At 39.5% G+C, this 18,874-nt stretch overlaps 2 protein-coding genes across 6 annotated transcripts in view; both read right to left on the bottom strand.

The window, feature by feature from the left end:
• LOC129769997 (putative 1-phosphatidylinositol 3-phosphate 5-kinase) overlaps positions 1–18,350 on the bottom strand; it is a 145,748-nt gene extending 127,398 nt beyond the window's left edge. For 3 of the 5 annotated variants that reach the window (XM_055772560.1, XM_055772558.1, XM_055772562.1), the window contains exons 1-5: positions 18,000–18,350; positions 17,754–17,943; positions 17,045–17,695; positions 2,769–3,503; positions 1,946–2,713 (exon numbers count right to left, since the gene is read on the bottom strand). In XM_055772560.1, coding sequence (XP_055628535.1) covers positions 1,946–2,713; positions 2,769–3,503; positions 17,045–17,695; positions 17,754–17,943; positions 18,000–18,350 — 2,695 coding nt within the window. The remainder of the gene's footprint in view (positions 1–1,945; positions 2,714–2,768; positions 3,504–17,044; positions 17,696–17,753; positions 17,944–17,999) is intronic. The other 2 variants (XM_055772561.1, XM_055772563.1) reach the window with 2 other exon arrangements.
• Positions 18,350–18,645, bottom strand: LOC129770010 (anaphase-promoting complex subunit 13). The gene has a single exon (XM_055772589.1). The coding sequence runs from the start codon at positions 18,643–18,645 to the stop codon at positions 18,400–18,402; it is 246 nt and encodes an 81-aa protein (XP_055628564.1). The 3' UTR covers positions 18,350–18,399.
• Positions 18,646–18,874: the final 229 nt, after the last annotated feature.

Here is an 18,874-nt window from a genome sequence, read left to right on the forward strand (position 1 = left end):
ATCGTCTCGCCGTAATGAGTGTGGTACGAAGCAGTGAAACATCACGCTCATCCACGCTCAGGTATTTCCCAAAATTCTAATACATTGAATATGAAACAAGTCGCGTTAGTTTTGCATATCTCACCCATGCACTTACGCCAACAGTTACGTAAGTTTCGAGTAACGAAAACAAGCAACACACTGATGACTAGAAGCGACCTATAATCATTTGCTTCTCGCCTGCTTTGCCATGGCTCGGATGGTTGTGTTAATTGCAATGCCACATGCACTTCAAGTGAAATATTTGCTAGCGCTCACAGCTCGAGGGGAAACATCAAACACAAAACGAGCAGACCTTTGTTGTTTCGGGTACAGAAAGGTTTTCCTCAGAGGTGCTATGCTACGCTATCGACAGCTTACTTACAATGCAAGGGTGGAGTTTACCTCGCAAATATTCTCTTTTCGCTATCCCCCTTCGTTTTTTCTATTCTAGCTGCTGCATAAGTTGCCCGTTATTGACAGCTCTGTTCGGGAAAGCACACGTGTCCATTCGTGTACAAATGTATGGGTAGATGGGAATGCTTCAAATTTTCATCAATTTAAACCATATACATACTATGGGATTGTAATGTATAGCATATCAAACAAATCTTAGAAAATTTCCGAATCAATTGGTATGTAAATCGTTAAAATCCGTTCGCACAAAAAATAGTTATTCACTTTATTTCATAAGAACGTGACCAGTTTTCTCATTTCTGATCAAAAGAAGTAAACGATCTATTACTTCTGTAATTCATTCGATTATTGATTTGATCTCATTTAACTTGTTCACAACATGAAACATTCTCAAATCTACTATTTATAACGATTCATTGTTGACAATTTGATGACTGGGGCTAGGAACACTAATTCACGGAATTAGGAAAATGATGTCATTATAGGTAGTATGAATACAGCAACGCTCTCATCCGTATGTTTATCATAGTGGAACAAATTACAAGCAAGAGAAGTACGATGGAAATGTTTATATAAGGCCATTCCATGTCAAACCGAGATAGTGGTTCTCATATTTTTGTGAAAAATGATAGTTTTGTTCTTTATCACAAAACATTAGATTCGTGTTTTTTATCATTAAGGTAATTTCCATTTTAGGGTTGCCCAAAAAATAATGTTTTCCCTATTTTTTTCAAAAATTACTTTTTTTTTTGAATTCATAACTTTTAAACTACTGTGCCAATAACCGGATAATCTAAATATACAATTAAATAGGTGACCATTTCCATTTTAGGGTGATCCGAAAGATCATTTTTTTCTCATTTTTTTCAAAAATTACTTTTTAAAAAAAATCATAACTTTTGAACTACTACACCGATTCACATTATCGTCATATCAAATTAAAGCCAATTAGCTAGCCTCTTTATTATATTATACTTGCAGAAACTTTGGATTTTGGTCTTGTAATTATTGATTGTATTTTTTTATAGTTTACATTATCTCGGGACAAAGGACGTTATTTTTTTTCTGAAGCTAAGATTTTTTTAGATAACATATCCAAAATTCAGAAATGTGTTGTTTTGTGTTATTAAGCTATGATTTTTCAAAATTAACCGATGGTCCGAAAAATCTTTTTTTCTTTTTTTTTCGAAAATGATCAAATGAAATTCATTACGTTTAAATTACCGGACCGATTCAGATGATCGATATACCAATTTGGAGCCACATGAAATACCACATATGCATAAAAATTGGATTCTAAACGCATAGATGCGATACGTTTCCCATTTCAGAACATTAAACGTTGAGTTCAAATGTTACAATGGTTTCAACGTAAATGTCATATAGCCACGGAACTGATGTTTTGCTCCATGGCTTCAAAAATCATTCCTGAAACTTACAGAGACACCTTCTATACCCCAAATTCTTGCTATATAACTATGTAACTTATTGCCTAACACCTGTTACTTACTTTCAGAATGTTTCGGATATCGCCCCCCAGAAGCACGATAATTCGCTAGAACAGTTTGCATTTCCTTGTTATCGATTGCGGATGTGATTCTATATGATGTAAACTCATGCGGCGACAGAAGTTTACTCGTTTCATTCCAGTCAGCAGCAGTCGAATCCAATCCTGCGTGTTTATCATGAACATGTTCACTCCATTGTTTGGAGAAGTACAAATTTTTCGGAAAATAACACCTCAGAGCACACTTTTGACCGCATTCAGTTTCCAAATAGGGCAATGGAAAACTAAGAAAGGGACTGATCGACAAGATGGTACTGCTCAGAGCTGCTCTGAAACTATTATCGAACGGTGTTTCGACTGTCAATTCGAATGAGCTCTCGGGACTGAACACGCTAGGAGAAATTGTAGTAGCCCGCAAAGGGTCAGAGTAATCTCCTACGTTTTCCTTATTGATATTGATTCTTTTGTCAGACTCTTCGGTTTTCCTTGCCATCGTGGCACTGCTTGTATTGCGTTCATTATTATTATTATTTGATTCATCCGATGGACTGGTTTCCTTAGATTCGAAAATACTCGGTCGAGGTGATGGTGGACGAGCATATTCATCACATAAATAAGCCAATTCCAAGCGCCAGTTGTATCGAGCAAACACCAACAGTGACATTACTTTCTTTATTTTGACTAATTCACTTTTATTACCACCACGTAAAAGTACACAACACCCACGTGGGCTGCACGATTTTTCAAAGCACATAAGAGTTTTTAAAGAATCTATAAAAAATAACTAGTTTGTATATTATGTATATTATTCATGTTATTTACATACCCTGTTCATCGAAAAAGGTTCGAATGCTGAATGTATCACAAGTTCCCAATTTCGGTTGGCCAACATTAGAATCGACAGAAGACAAAATATCACATTCCAAACAACGAGCAATCCTTTCGATGACGCATAGTTTAACGTCCAGTACGAGCGTTATGCCATTATCTCGAAGCATATCCTGCGCTATACCGGCCACATTTTTATGCACCAGTACAATATTAGCTCCGAGGCTAAGAATTTTTGCAACTTTGTTTTTGAGATAATCTTTTTCTTGCAACATCAATGTGTCAAAACTAACGAATTTTCCTTCGACACGTTGATATGCGATCGGGCAACGTAGAAGTAAAATCCTTGGCTTTTCCACACGGGACATCATTTGTTTATGAACGATATTCTTAGAAAACGCAATGCCTCCAATTATTTGACTTTCATGACGCTTTCCTCCTGGTACTTTTTTGAAGTAAACGTAATTGCGAATATCCATAGCATCCATCAATCCACATGCACTTGGTTGAACAGTATTTGCCACACGGGCTGCTAATGAGATCAATGTTTTGGCCCATGATTGATCGAGATTCTCGTTTCGAAGCAGCTGATGTAGTAGGATCTCTTCATGTTCACAAAATGCTTCAAGAAGCGCTTTTGCTCCTGATGAAAATAACAATGAGTTTTCTAACTCCACTTCATTGCGACTAGAACGGAACTGCGTGCTGCCCGATGCACTTAGTGGATTAACGTCTGAAAATTATACCAACAATATGAAATCAGTGTACGCCTACGGTAACATCAAGTATATATATTAGGGTGCCAATGAAAATGGTCATCTCTAATTTCAAACAGTTACCCCATAAAAAATGTTCATCACCTCGAAAGAACACCCTATGCCAAATATCAGCTCAATCGGACTTAAGGGAGAGTGGCGCAAAGTGGTCAAAGAGTTTTTTTGAAAATCGAAAAATTACCCAAGAAGGGAGTAAAGAAAATCGGGGTTTTCGATTTTTTTATGCCAAATGCCTTAAAATTGCATGAAACGTCGAGATCTAGCTTCATCACGAAAAAAAAAATTGTCAAAAATCGACACTTTGGGACGAGACGAAACGTATGGTTTTGGGTACCAATAAAAATAGTTCTGTATCATATCGTTATCGTCCATCGTTGAAGTGATACCGTTATTTTCGTGGCTGGTGAAGTGAGTGTTGGACACTAACGGGATTCCCTGTGAATTCATTGAAGCAGACACAACAAACGAGAGGAAGAAACCCTGCACGCGAGCGCTGTGTGCTGGTGTGTTATCGCCGTAGTCTTCGACATCATCACCGCGTGGTGCGATACACGGGTTCAGCTGTACCGAACGATCAACACGTAGCACCGTTATAAATAATCCGCACTGGTGTGCAAAATAAGTATACTGAAATTAATAGGTTAAGGTTATTAGGTTAAGGTTAATTATAAAAAAAAATATTGCAAAAATTATAAGAAAGTGTACATCTGCCATTTTAAATGGCAGAAGGGGAAGAAAGCGTTGACATGGATATCGAATCCACTGTCTCCCCCTCCCCAGCTACGGGTGCTGGGAAGTCGCTTAAACGCGTTCCCCCCTCAGAAGATGTCTCTTCACAGGAAGAGCTAACTCACCTCAACAAGCCTCCAAGAAAATTTGCAAACCTTTCCTCTTCACCCCCTCATTCTCCCGTTCCCGTTTCCGCTCAACTCCCGAACTTGCCTCCCAGCCCTACTGATCCCGCTCCCGCTCAACAATCGACCTCGACCTCCCCCTCAGTTGCTTCCTCTCCTCGTGTCAAGGTCTATCCAGAAGATTCACCTGGAGCTGGCCCATGGGTTGTTTTTTTCCGGCCCAAACCGAACGGAAAATCCATCAATGTCATTCAGGTTTCGAAAGATCTGGCAAGATATTATTCCTCCGTGGTCGAAATCTCTAAGGTTAGACCGAACAAACTGCGTGTTGTCGTGAGTGATCGGAAACACGCAAATGCAGTTGTGATCGACGAGAGATTCTCCCTAGAGTATCGTGTCTACGTGCCGTCCCATGACGTAGAAATCTCGGGGGTGATAACTGAAACGGGTCGTAGTTCTTATCCCTAAATTGGATACATTCAAATTTTTAATTCATAACTTCAATTGTGACGTTTTTGCTCTGTCCGAAACTTGGCTTTCTTCGCGAGATGATATCTCTTTCCACGATTTTAATATTATACGCTTGGACCGTGTTGACAGATACGGAGGGGTGCTATTGGGGATCAATAAGTGCCACTCATTTTTTAGAATTGACCTTCCACCTATTGGGGGGATCGAAGCTGTTGCTTGTCATGCAAACATCAGAGGCAAAGACCTTTGTATTGTCAGCTTGTATTGGCCTCCGAGAGCTGCGGTTAGCCGCAAGCAACTTGTTGACATGTGCTCACTCCTTCCTGAGCCACGATTGATCTTGGGAGACTTCAACTCTCACGGAACTGCCTGGGGGGAACAGTACGACGACAATCGTTCATCGATGATATATGACCTTTGTAACAGCTTCAATATGACCGTTTTGAATACTGGGGAAACAACACGTGTTCCTAAACCTCCTGCTAACCCAAGTGCTCTTGACCTCTCGCTTTGCTCGAATTCACTATCGTTAGATTGCAAGTGGAATGTAATCCAGGACCCCAACGGTAGTGATCACTTGCCAATCAAAATTTCCATCACCATTGGTTCGAATTCTTCTGAATCTATAAACATGGCATATGACCTCACAAGACACATTGACTGGAAAAAATATGCGGACGCAATTGCTCTAGCCATCAATTCCAGAGATGGTTTGCCTCCATTGGAGGAGTATAACTTCCTTTCTCGTTTGATATATGACAGCGCAGTTCGCGCTCAAACGAAACCCATCCCAGGCTCCAGGCTTTTTTATGCCAAATGCCTTAAAATTGCATGAAACGTCGAGATCTAGCTTCATCACGAAAAAAAAAATTGTCAAAAATCGACACTTTGGGACGAGACGAAACGTATGGTTTTGGGTACCAATAAAAATAGTTCTGTATCATATCGTTATCGTCCATCGTTGAAGTGATACCGTTATTTTCGTGGCTGGTGAAGTGAGTGTTGGACACTAACGGGATTCCCTGTGAATTCATTGAAGCAGACACAACAAACGAGAGGAAGAAACCCTGCACGCGAGCGCTGTGTGCTGGTGTGTTATCGCCGTAGCACCGTCTTCGACATCATCACCGCGTGGTGCGATACACGGGTTCAGCTGTACCGGACGATCAACACGTAGCACCGTTATAAATAATCCGCACTGGTGTGCAAAATAAGTATACTGAAATTAATAGGTTAAGGTTATTAGGTTAAGGTTAATTATAAAAAAAAATATTGCAAAAATTATAAGAAAGTGTACATCTGCCATTTTAAATGGCAGAAGGGGAAGAAAGCGTTGACATGGATATCGAATCCACTGTCTCCCCCTCCCCAGCTACGGGTGCTGGGAAGTCGCTTAAACGCGTTCCCCCCTCAGAAGATGTCTCTTCACAGGAAGAGCTAACTCACCTCAACAAGCCTCCAAGAAAATTTGCAAACCTTTCCTCTTCACCCCCTCATTCTCCCGTTCCCGTTTCCGCTCAACTCCCGAACTTGCCTCCCAGCCCTACTGATCCCGCTCCCGCTCAACAATCGACCTCGACCTCCCCCTCAGTTGCTTCCTCTCCTCGTGTCAAGGTCTATCCAGAAGATTCACCTGGAGCTGGCCCATGGGTTGTTTTTTTCCGGCCCAAACCGAACGGAAAATCCATCAATGTCATTCAGGTTTCGAAAGATCTGGCAAGATATTATTCCTCCGTGGTCGAAATCTCTAAGGTTAGACCGAACAAACTGCGTGTTGTCGTGAGTGATCGGAAACACGCAAATGCAGTTGTGATCGACGAGAGATTCTCCCTAGAGTATCGTGTCTACGTGCCGTCCCATGACGTAGAAATCTCGGGGGTGATAACTGAAACGGGTCGTAGTTCTTATCCCTAAATTGGATACATTCAAATTTTTAATTCATAACTTCAATTGTGACGTTTTTGCTCTGTCCGAAACTTGGCTTTCTTCGCGAGATGATATCTCTTTCCACGATTTTAATATTATACGCTTGGACCGTGTTGACAGATACGGAGGGGTGCTATTGGGGATCAATAAGTGCCACTCATTTTTTAGAATTGACCTTCCACCTATTGGGGGGATCGAAGCTGTTGCTTGTCATGCAAACATCAGAGGCAAAGACCTTTGTATTGTCAGCTTGTATTGGCCTCCGAGAGCTGCGGTTAGCCGCAAGCAACTTGTTGACATGTGCTCACTCCTTCCTGAGCCACGATTGATCTTGGGAGACTTCAACTCTCACGGAACTGCCTGGGGGGAACAGTACGACGACAATCGTTCATCGATGTTATATGACCTTTGTAACAGCTTCAATATGACCGTTTTGAATACTGGGGAAACAACACGTGTTCCTAAACCTCCTGCTAACCCAAGTGCTCTTGACCTCTCGCTTTGCTCGAATTCACTATCGTTAGATTGCAAGTGGAATGTAATCCAGGACCCCAACGGTAGTGATCACTTGCCAATCAAAATTTCCATCACCATTGGTTCGAATTCTTCTGAATCTATAAACATGGCATATGACCTCACAAGACACATTGACTGGAAAAAATATGCGGACGCAATTGCTCTAGCCATCAATTCCAGAGATGGTTTGCCTCCATTGGAGGAGTATAACTTCCTTTCTCGTTTGATATATGACAGCGCAGTTCGCGCTCAAACGAAACCCATCCCAGGCTCCACTTTTCGTCAAAGGCCTCCCAATCCATGGTGGGATAGCCAATCTTCCAAGCTTTATCAGGATAAATCGAACGCATTTAAAGCTTTTCGGAAACGTGGAACCATTGAGAATTTTCAAACGTATTTGGACCTTGAAAATCAATTTAAAAACTTGATCAAAGGGAAAAAACGTGCTTATTGGCGAAATTTCGTGGGAGGTTTGTCACGAGAAACGTCAATGAAAAAATTATGGAAAGTGGCTCGAAACATGAGAAATCGCTCTTCATCGAATGAAAGCGAAGAATATTCACATCGATGGATTTTTAATTTTGCACGGAAGGTTTGTCCCGATTCCGTTCCTGTGCAAAAAATTGTTCGAGATATACCACAAGATAGGTGCGATCTTGATTCCGAGTTTTCGATGGTAGAATTTTCTCTTGCTCTCCTTTCTTGTAACAATTCGGCTCCAGGAACGGATAGAATTAAGTTCAACTTGTTAAAAAACCTCCCTGATGTGGCGAAACATCGCTTGTTGAATTTATTCAATCGGTTTCTGGAGCATAATATTGTTCCAGATGATTGGAGACAAGTGCGAATTATAGCTATTCAAAAACCCGGAAAACCCGCGTCCGACTTCAATTCGTACCGTCCAATAGCAATGCTGTCTTGTATACGGAAATTGTTGGAGAAAATGATCTTGTTTCGCCTTGATCGATGGATTGAAACGAATGGCCTACTCTCAGATACACAATATGGGTTCCGCAGGGGCAAGGGGACGAATGATTGTCTTGCGTTGCTTTCTTCAGAAATTCAAATGGCTTACGCCGAAAAAAAACAAATGGCTTCAGTATTCTTGGACATAAAGGGGGCCTTTGATTCTGTTTCAATAGAGGTTTTGTCAGACAAATTACACTCTCGGGGTCTGCCGCCTCTGTTGAATAATATGTTATATAACTTGCTTTGTGAGAAACAGTTGAACTTTTCTCACGGGGATTCGACAGTGAATCGGGTCTCCTACATGGGCCTCCCCCAGGGCTCATGTTTAAGCCCCCTTTTGTACAACTTCTATGTAAGCGACATCGACAATTGTCTTACACAAAATTGCAGCCTAAGACAACTTGCAGATGACGGAGTGGTGTCTGTCGTAGGATCAAACGAATCCGACCTGCAAGGACCCTTACAAGATACTTTGAACAATTTTTCAACCTGGGCCATTGGGCTAGGGATCGAATTCTCCACGGAGAAAACAGAGATGGTGGTTTTTTCTAGGAAGCATAGACCAGCAAAACCAAAGCTTCAACTTTTGGGTAAACCGATCACTCATGCTATGTCATTCAAGTATCTTGGGGTCTGGTTCGACTCCAAATGTACTTGGGGGCCCATATTAGGTATCTGAGTAAAAAATGCCAACAAAGAATAAACTTTCTCCGTACAATTACCGGCACCTGGTGGGGAGCCCATCCCGAAGATCTTATAATGTTGTATCGAACAACTATTCTCTCAGTGATGGAGTATGGCAGTTTCTGTTTTCAATCAGCTGCCAAAACACATCTCATTAAACTCGAGCGAATTCAGTATCTTTGTCTCCGTATTGCGTTGGGATGTATGCCCTCAACGCATACCATGAGTCTCGAGGTTTTGGCAGGCCTACTCCCACTAAAAGATCGCTTCAATTTATTATCGCTTCGGTTCCTCATCCGGTGTAAGGTTATGAACCCATTGGTGATCGGAAATTTTGAGCAGCTTATCGAGCTAAATTTTCATTCAGGATTCATGAGCTCATATCATGAATTCATCTCCATGCAGGTTGATCCTTCTTCGTATACTCCCAACCGTGTTTGTTTTCCTGACTACATCAATTCCTCTGTACATTTTGATCTGTTCATGAAGGAGAAAATCCATGGAATTCCAGATTATCATCGATCGGGGATCGTTCCTACGATCTTCAATGCAAAGTATGGGCGTGTCAATTGTGATAATATGTACTTTACTGATGGGTCCTCTATGAATGAGTCCACAGGATTTGGAGTGTTCAACGAAATTTTTAGCACCTCCCACAGTCTTCAGAATCCTTGCTCTGTGTATATTGCTGAATTGGCAGCAATACATTGGGCGCTGGACAGCGTCGCCTCACGACCTGTTGAACACTATTACATTGTAACGGATAGTCTTAGCTCTGTCGAAGCTATCCGTTCAGTGAGGCCGGAAAAGCACTCGCCGTACTTCCTTGAGAGAATACGAGAAAATTTGAGTGCTTTAACCAGACGCTGTTATGTCATTACCTTTGTCTGGATCCCTTCACATTGCTCAATTCCGGGTAATGAGAGGGCTGACTCATTAGCAAAGGTAGGTGCAATTGAAGACGATATTTATCAGCGTCAAATCGCTTTCAATGAATTTTATTCTTTAGTCCGTAAAAATACCATCGCTAACTGGCAACGTAAGTGGAACGAAGATGAATTGGGTCGGTGGCTTCACTCGATTATCCCTAAGGTTAGCCTCAAACCATGGTTCAAAAGTCTGGACTTAAGTCGGGACTTTATTCGCACCTTCTCTCGACTCATGTCCAATCACTGTTCGTTAGACGCGCTACTCTTTCGTTTTAATCTTGCCGATGGCAATATCTGTGCTTGTGGCCAAGGTTACCAACACGTTGTTTGGTCGTGCGAGGAGTATCTTGTTGCCAGATCGAATTTAGAAAACTCTCTTCGGGCTAGAGGAAGGCAGCCCAATGTGCCGGTGAGAGATGTGTTGGCTCGGTTAGACCTTGATTACATGTCCCAAATATATGTCTTCCTAAAAGCTATCGATCTTCGTGTGTGATTGTCCTTATATCCTTATATTCTCCTTTTCCTTTTCCTTCGCGAGAAATCAAATCCCTTCTTACTAACAATAGAATAAGGTGAAATGTAAATACATGTTAGATATAAGATAGGCTTAAGAATTGAGTATGATGAATGTGAGTGCGAATGTGAGTGTGAACATTGTCAACATATCCTTATATCCCATCCTTTTCCTGAAACAAAATGTCACCCTTCTAAACTCGAGCAAGCCGCGAGTAATCGGTTCTCTACCTCATTAACATTAGAATTAATAAAAAATGTTTATGTATACTTGTAACTATACAGATAGGAGTTTGGCTCCTTTAAACTTATGTAACTGAGCCTGTAAAAATAAACGATTTAATAATAAAAATAGTTATCTCGATTTTTCATTCGGTATTTGCTGCGAAATGTTGATTTGCACGATAATATACCCTATGCAAAATATTAGCTCATTCGAACTTCTTCTATTAGTGTCACAAATGTTAAAATTTGAGTTTTTTAAAAAATAACATTTGTTGGCGCCAAATGTTTTTAAATTACTTTACTTTTTGATATAACTGTAAATCTCGACGTGTCATGCAATTCTAGGACATTTGGCATCAAACAAATTTGAAAACCCCGATTTCCGGTGATTTTTCGTTTTTCAAAAAAAAAATAAAAATTTAACTCCTGCAACACTAATAAATGAAGTTCGAATAAGTTATTATTCTGCATAGGGTATATTATCGTGCAAATCAACATTTCGCAACAAGTTCCGAATGAAAAATCGAGATAATTGCATGAAACTATTCACAACTCTCTTTCAGAGATCATTACTCTAGCATAATCGCTAAGGCAAACAGAAAGTTAGGTTTTATAATGAGAGCTGCAAACAATTTTCGAGACCCCTACTGTCTTCGATCACTGTACTACGCTCTTGTAAGATCGGTTCTGGAGACGGCTTCTGTTGTGTGGAGTCCATATGCGCATGTCTGGATAAACAGAATTGAGGCTGTTCAGTGTCGATTTATAAAACTTGCACAGAGGTCTCTTCCATGGACCAACCCCGCTGATCTACCACCGTATAAGCATCGCTGCCGCCTGCTTTGAATAGAAACTCTGCGTCAAAGGCGTAGCTCAACCAGAGCTTTATTTGTCGCAAAGGTATTGTTAGGAGAAGCGGATTCCTCCCATATTCTTGGGCAGCTTAATTTGAACGCCCCTGCTATGGTCCTGCGATCAAGGGAATTCCTGCGAATAGATTTCAGGCGAACCGAATACGGGAGAAATGAACCAATTGTATGAATGTGTCGTGAATTTAATTATGTGTTTCACCTGTTCGATTTCTGTTGTCCTGTGGATGTATTTAAGCATCGTTTGAAACATTTTAATTTGTCTACTTGATGTTTTTGACTGTTTACCTTAATGTTAATTATATTCATGTAGACTACAAGTCAGATGGATCACAAATAAATAATAAATAATAATAACTATTTTTATTGGCACATGAAATCAGGGCTCTGCATTGTCATAGTCAACTGAGGATAGTCAGCTGACTATCTGACTGACTATATCCGTATTCAGTTAGTAATGATTTTTGGCTTCTTCACGCAGTTTCTCCGCCAAAACGACTAAACAGTCAGTCGGGCATTTAGTCGCTATCTCCCTCTACCGACTCGACTATATCATTTCATTCTTCTCAGTCAAATTGTCCTCATTGCATTTTGAAGTAATTTCCCCCAAAACGGATTCGTTCCTCTCTTTTTCTTTCCCATGTACGTGTGCATGCATCGATGTTTGAGTTCAACGTGGTTTGACATACGCTACAGGTGAGCTAGATTTTTTTGTATCGTACACGAAAATTATTCACACGTATAAAATAGCGTGCAGTGTGTGTGCGCTGTTTTACTCGGTATTTACTAATGCTAACACGAGGGCCTTTGTAGCATACTTGATAAATGTCATTAGTTCGTTCGTTAGCGAAGTTTGTTGGTTTGAGTTCACGATGGGTAGACAATAAACCGTCCATTGATGGGGTAACTTCTTTTTTGATCAGAAATCAAATTTTCGTTCCTCTTTACATGGACGTAAAAATAAGGTTGCGTACGCGGGTATAGAATTAGTGTCTGGGGGAAATGAAAGTGTGGATTGAAGTCAGTTGAATGAAGAGGCAGATTTGTATGCCGAACAAAAATCTAAGTCCCAGAGTGTCGACAAAGAAAAATTCGAGATGACACTAGATCTCGACGTTTCATGCAATTTTGAGATATTTTTTTTTTTCGAAAACCCCGATTTCCTCCTTGGGTGATTTTTCGATTTTCAAAAAACTCAAACTTTGACCGCTTTGCGCCACTCTCCCTTAAGTCCGTTTATTACTTTTGAACTACTGGACCGATTCAGATGATTGATATATCAAATTAAAGCCAATTGTCCAGTCTTTTTTGAAAAAAATACATATTTGCCAATTAATCGAAGGTGGAAATGGATTTTCAGGCGAAATAATCCTATATTTTCAATCTATACAAATAAAAATGACCGGCCAAATGTGTTGCTAAGCGCGAAACCCGAAAAGGAATGGTCCGATTTGAGCCGTATTTATTTTGTCGTATTCGTCGCTACCTGCTAACTAGGGAATCCGTGTTTTCCCTAGTCGTTGGTTTGAAGAAAAAATTGTTCGGCTACTCTCTGGAGCCACCAATGTTAACTGGGGACTCCAATTGTTCTCTAGTTCTTGTTAGGTATAAATCCATCACTTAACCCTTCTGTACTTGCGTACAAAATCATAACACGTATACTCGCGCACGGTGTCACAGACCGAAAATTGAACTCTGTAATGTTGCCATTGTGTAATTTTCAGGCTTTATTGGCATTTATTTGATGAAATGAAAAAACTCAGAAAAATGTTTTCTTCGTCTTTATTATTATAAAGTCATCTAATTTAGCCTCCTCAAAACAGAGTAATTTTTGATACTCCAACACAAATAACGAAATTCGAATTTTTCACAGTTATTAATTAAAAGTAAACAACTGAATATAATTCATGGAAGTATAAAGAGCTAAAAAATAATATAAAAACGTATTAATCGATTATGGTTTCATTGGAGTAAGAATCAGAACATAGCATAACTGCATACTCGAAACAAACATATTTTTTACATTTCATGCCGTTGTTGCGTGTTTTTCGGGTCTTTTATCGAAGAGAAGAATGTATAACGACCTTCTAGATAATCACCAGATGATAAAGGTTCTGGAATGTTTTGCATATTTCTAATAATCTTTGTCTCTGTATTCCTGGTAAACTAAGAATTAATGCTTTCTATAGATGGGGCATAAAAAGGTGATATAAACGGATTTCTAGGATCTTCCTTTTCTTTTTCTTGTTTTCTTGTCGATATTGTTCATTATAAAACAATATCAGCGAAACAGTTACTGTTAAAAATTACCATAAGCCACCTATTAGTTTATAGTTTACTGTTTACAATTCTTCCACAAGTAAAATTATTTCACAAGTGTGTATATGTGTGACCATTATATTTAGCGAATAACTATACGAAGGTCAAACATTTATATTTTGCTTTTGAACGCACGAATCTAACGACGAAAAGTTAATATATGGATCCGTTCAATCCAGTTACAAGAGGGACTAAAATCAAAAAAGAATAGTCCGGTAATGATTTTATGCATTATATTCAATAAATATTCCACGCCACTAACATTAATTTATACATTTCATTCAACAATATTCTAGAATATGAAAAAAGGCACTTGTCCAAAAAACTTACTCCTATACTCGCGTCGGTGTGTCAAACTGGCACACGTCCCTTTTGTAATAACACATGCGATACGCTAAACGATGACGAACGACGAATAACGAAGCTAGAGAGAATCGCAAATTCGTAGTGTTGATATTTTTTGAGAAATGAACGAATTATTGATTTCTCGGTCTGACAGGCCAATGCGCGAGTATAGGAGTGTTAATCCCCTGTCACAAAAATCCCGACTAACATAGTCGCAAAAACACTTCAGAATCAGATGGCTCCAGATTGGTCCTTGCGATTACTTTTCGGATATGGATTTTTCAGCCGGGTGACGTCTTTAGAGAACCCCCATTGAACTGACAGGAGCCAACATATCGGGTATCGCACTGACATTTTCCCTTTGTTTTCATATGAATTGGGTATCCCACTGACAGTTCTGCTTGAGATTTTGCTAACGATCTTAGCATCAATCATAGCACCCGGCTGGGATTTTTGTGTTTGTTTTGTTTACCTTGGTTCATGCGTAGTGTCTGGCTGTCAACGCTCGGAATTGTTTCGAAATAAACACATGATCCACGGCTTTGTCTTAACACATTAAGGACCGAGAAGAAATGTGTAAGACATACGCATGGGACCGCAAATTTTGGGGCAAACTTGTACGTTTCATTTGTTCGGATTCCTCAAATGAGATCGTTTCCTTCTGTGTGGATAAGACGTAGGCGAGCCATCGGTATGCCTTGTTAGATTCTTGGCAGACCAAGGATTTAACCATCAAGTGTAGAAAACACGGGTTATTTCGTTATCCATCCGTAACAGACGGAACGCGAAACACGAGAAAACTCATTAGCGGTTCACAACAGATGTGACGCGAAACACGACAAAACTCGTGAGCGGTCCTTGATGTGTTAACCTGATACTTTATCAATCTTTTGAATTTGCTAAGTTGAGCAAATGAAACACAAATTTCTGCATAACCCTAAAACAAATCAAACAAATCGAGCCAAATTTGGCATCTGGAGATTTTAGGATTTTAGATTTTTTTACCTGTGAAACGACACACCATAGAAACATTTATTGCCCCCAAAACATACATATGTGAATTTTGGTTCAATTTGCTTGATTTTCCCATGTTGGGTGTGAACCACTGCGTCCATTATTTCAAACTATTTTGGTATACTCCTTTTTTATACTATACATGGGATACTATACAATACGTGGGTTTGGTATACCACTTTTTTATGCTACACGTCAAGCTAATCTACGATTGATATGAGGTACAGACTAGGGGGCGTCGCTGATTAATGGTCAGTTGCACCCCAATAGGAAGTATCTCGTGTCGGCCACACATACAGAGCACTGGAGACTGCAACATCCCAATTATGAGAATCTTTGTAATACTAACCTCGAGCCAACCGCGAGTAATCGCTTACATATTACTAACATAGTAAAAAATTGTCAAAATATTGACAAAGACAAAGACATAGAAAAAAATTGTCAAAATATTGAACTCCCGGCCCCGTCAGGCTAACGCCATATGTGCCTTAATAAAATATATATTTTGAAAAAAAAGCTCATCTACTGCTTATTGATGAAGGAGTAAACTGAAAGCTATAGCAAGATGGGTGCCAATCAGGAATAATCTGTTTGATAAAATTTATAATCCTGATCGGCGACGCAGATCAAATTTCCTTGGGCTCCAAAAAAGCTTTATCAAGGTGTTGAAGTCTGCGTCTTGTTAAAGCTACGCAGTTACAGAGCAAATTTTTCGAGGTTTCGCTTTCGGTTTTAAGATGGTGTTTACTCGGACAGTGTCCTGTTACAAGACCAGTGAATTTGCTGGAATCTTTCTTATTAAGGCTCAGCAGTTGTGGAGTAATTTTAATACTCGGCATAATAGTTTTTTGCCTGTTCAAGTTTTGCAGCCATCCAATTGGCTGTCACTCCCCGGTCTTTCCATTTCTTCAGCTCACTTTTCAACACAGTCAGTGTCGCGGACAGATAGGGCATGTTGTCAAAAAGCAAAACTTAAAATTATATTTAAAAAAGACCCCAGCTGAGCGAAAGAAAATGTTAAGGAGCAAGGCAAACTCAAGTATTTGCTTATCATAAAACCCAAATGGGAAATAGTCGCTTAGTTAGGACGAAGCGCAATATTTAGATTGGGTCTTGTAAAAAATTTAATGTATGCATCACTTAGGATGCAATTTATCACCATTTCCATCCTTCACTGCGCGCGCAAACATCCGCCAACGGGGGTGAAATAAAACATAATGCATGTTTACACGGCCTACTGCTTAGGCGAAGGATGGAAAGGACCAACTTGAAAAAAAGATAAGGCTCACGGTGACGACGGTAGTCACGAGTAGATACATAGGAAGATTACCCACGTGGGTGAGTAATGCATTCCCAGACAATTGTTGAAGAGCATTTAAAGGCATTTAGAGCTTTAAGTGCCGCTTGACTGTATGAGAATATGCAGATGTTAGCATGTGTATATTTCCTTTTAAGGTAGACAGTTGAACATTCTATTATTGCCACTATTTCTGCCCGAAAAACTGTTGGCCAGATTCCCATAGCTACAGAGATTTTTTCTCTGGGACCATACACTCCGGCACCTGTTTTGATTTCTATTTTCGACCCATTAGTGTAGAACATAATTGAACCATTACGAACGTTGAGACCTTATTTGCTTGATTAGTTCTCGAGTTATACACAACCACGCCAGGTTTGTCCAATATGCTAAATGTCGCATTAAATGTAACTCACTGTAACAGGAAATTTGAAGTAAATGGAAACTGTAAATATCGATCAATGGAGAGTTCTCCGATTGAATCGCTCGGTAAGAAATCGAATTTCGCCGGATCAGCTAGTTTAAAATAAATATATTTATAAAAAATATCAAAATTGTTACTATTACCTGTATAACATTTGTCTGCATTTTCGCTTGAACGCGTGAGATGAACTACATTCGATTCGGGCTCCAGTTCCAATCCATATGATCCAGTATGTGATACATTTCCATCCAGGCACAAAAATTTGTAAACCATACTTTCATCGAATTCGACCATCTGATTAACCTCCTCATCGTCAACATTGCTAGCATTTGCTCGTAAATAAACGTTCATTGAAGGAATGAGGAAGCCAGCATCTATCATTGCGCTCAATATGGCTATCGCTTGCCTATTATTCGAAGATTTCTGCGAGCTTATCAAAAATTCAATCAATTTCGATCCCCGATTCAGGATTGGCATAAATTGTATCATTTCATCGTATAACGCTCGCAATGAGTTCGATTGCTGCAAAATTGCCTTTCTATCGGCATTAGATATGGCAGTCGTTCGGTTAGTAACGAAGCGCTCTTCCTGATATCCAACTGATATTTTACGTCGTTGAACATTGGCCATGCTTGAATCTCCATCCACTTGCACGGCTACCACTCCAGTAGATAATTTATTGGAAAGATCTTCTTGCAAAGATTTAAGATCAAACTTCAGATCCGCAGCAATATCCGATGATTTTAGGTATGTTAAAACAACTTTGGAACAATACGTACAAACCTTCAGATCACCTTGAATTATAAATTTCGAATCATCAATGATAGTTAAAAAAAACATAGTTGAACCTACCAGAACAGTTTATTATTTTTCCAGGTACAACTTGATTGCAACACTTGGTGCAAAAGATTTGACCACACAAACGACAATGATGTTTCCTTCGAAATGTTGTAAATTTTACTGAACATTCGTAGCATTCAATTGACGTTGAATCAGGCATCCAGAGTTTTTGTAAATCAGTGTTTCTATAATCTTGATAATGCTGGAGGAACAAATACATTATTTTCGGATTGACGGAGAAAGCACAAAGCATCTTACCGATGATCTTTGAGGTGCCAAGATGCTCAAACGTTTCAAAACATTTAAGGATGGGGATCTCTCAGAAGTAACAGTGTCACTCGGTTGTCCCGGCGACTCTAAAGTATCGTCTGATTTATTTTTCGCAACAACTTCCACTGACGTCCCAACATCACATTCAACTACATTTTTCTCACCTTCGGCATATCTCACATCTTCCTCACCATCTCTTGAAGCAATTTCACTGAACCCACTTTGATATATACCCGTGGTCAGTTTATTGACAATTTTCGAAAATATAGTCTCGGAGTCTTTTTCAAAATCTCTGGCGAATTCAGTAAGTGTTGTGGGTGAATGAAGATTCTTGTTCATTTTGATGGTTCTCAGCAGCGTTTTATTTCCATTTGTAGATATCAATCAATTAAACACCGTTTATATTCAATTGTTCAGATATGCATATCTCTGGTACAAGTGTGGACAACGCTAAGTCAGTCCATTTCTGCTCTTGCTCTTTTAAAGTTAGGTGAGAATCGCCATTATCTGCCTCGGGGTCAGGTAACTTCTCAGATGGTACAATTATTTGATCATTCGGCAATTCATCGGTCAACCATTCATTATCAACCAAATCAATCAAATATCCATCAGATATAGGCTGGAAATTAAACATTCAAATAATTAAACATTCAAATAATTAAACTTCCGAAACAGTATTTTTTTCACAAGACAATATACCTCACTATCCATGGGATGATAATTACTGGAAAACATTGATTAGACAATGAATCAACAAACAGTACGTATGTCAATTTTGTTTTTTTTCCTTTTTCCGTTTCGAAGCACAACAAAGGAGCGTACGACAAAGGTGGAACACATCATACAAAAATTATTGGCGATCT

Source organism: Toxorhynchites rutilus, chromosome 2 (assembly GCF_029784135.1).
Source record: "Toxorhynchites rutilus septentrionalis strain SRP chromosome 2, ASM2978413v1, whole genome shotgun sequence".
Taxonomy (NCBI): Eukaryota; Metazoa; Arthropoda; class Insecta; order Diptera; family Culicidae; genus Toxorhynchites; species Toxorhynchites rutilus.

What these genes read in the sequence shown, in the direction of transcription:
- LOC129770010 (XM_055772589.1), bottom strand. Translation starts at nt 18,645, where the DNA reads ATGTTTAATTTCCAGCCTATATCTGATGGATATTTGATTGATTTGGTT.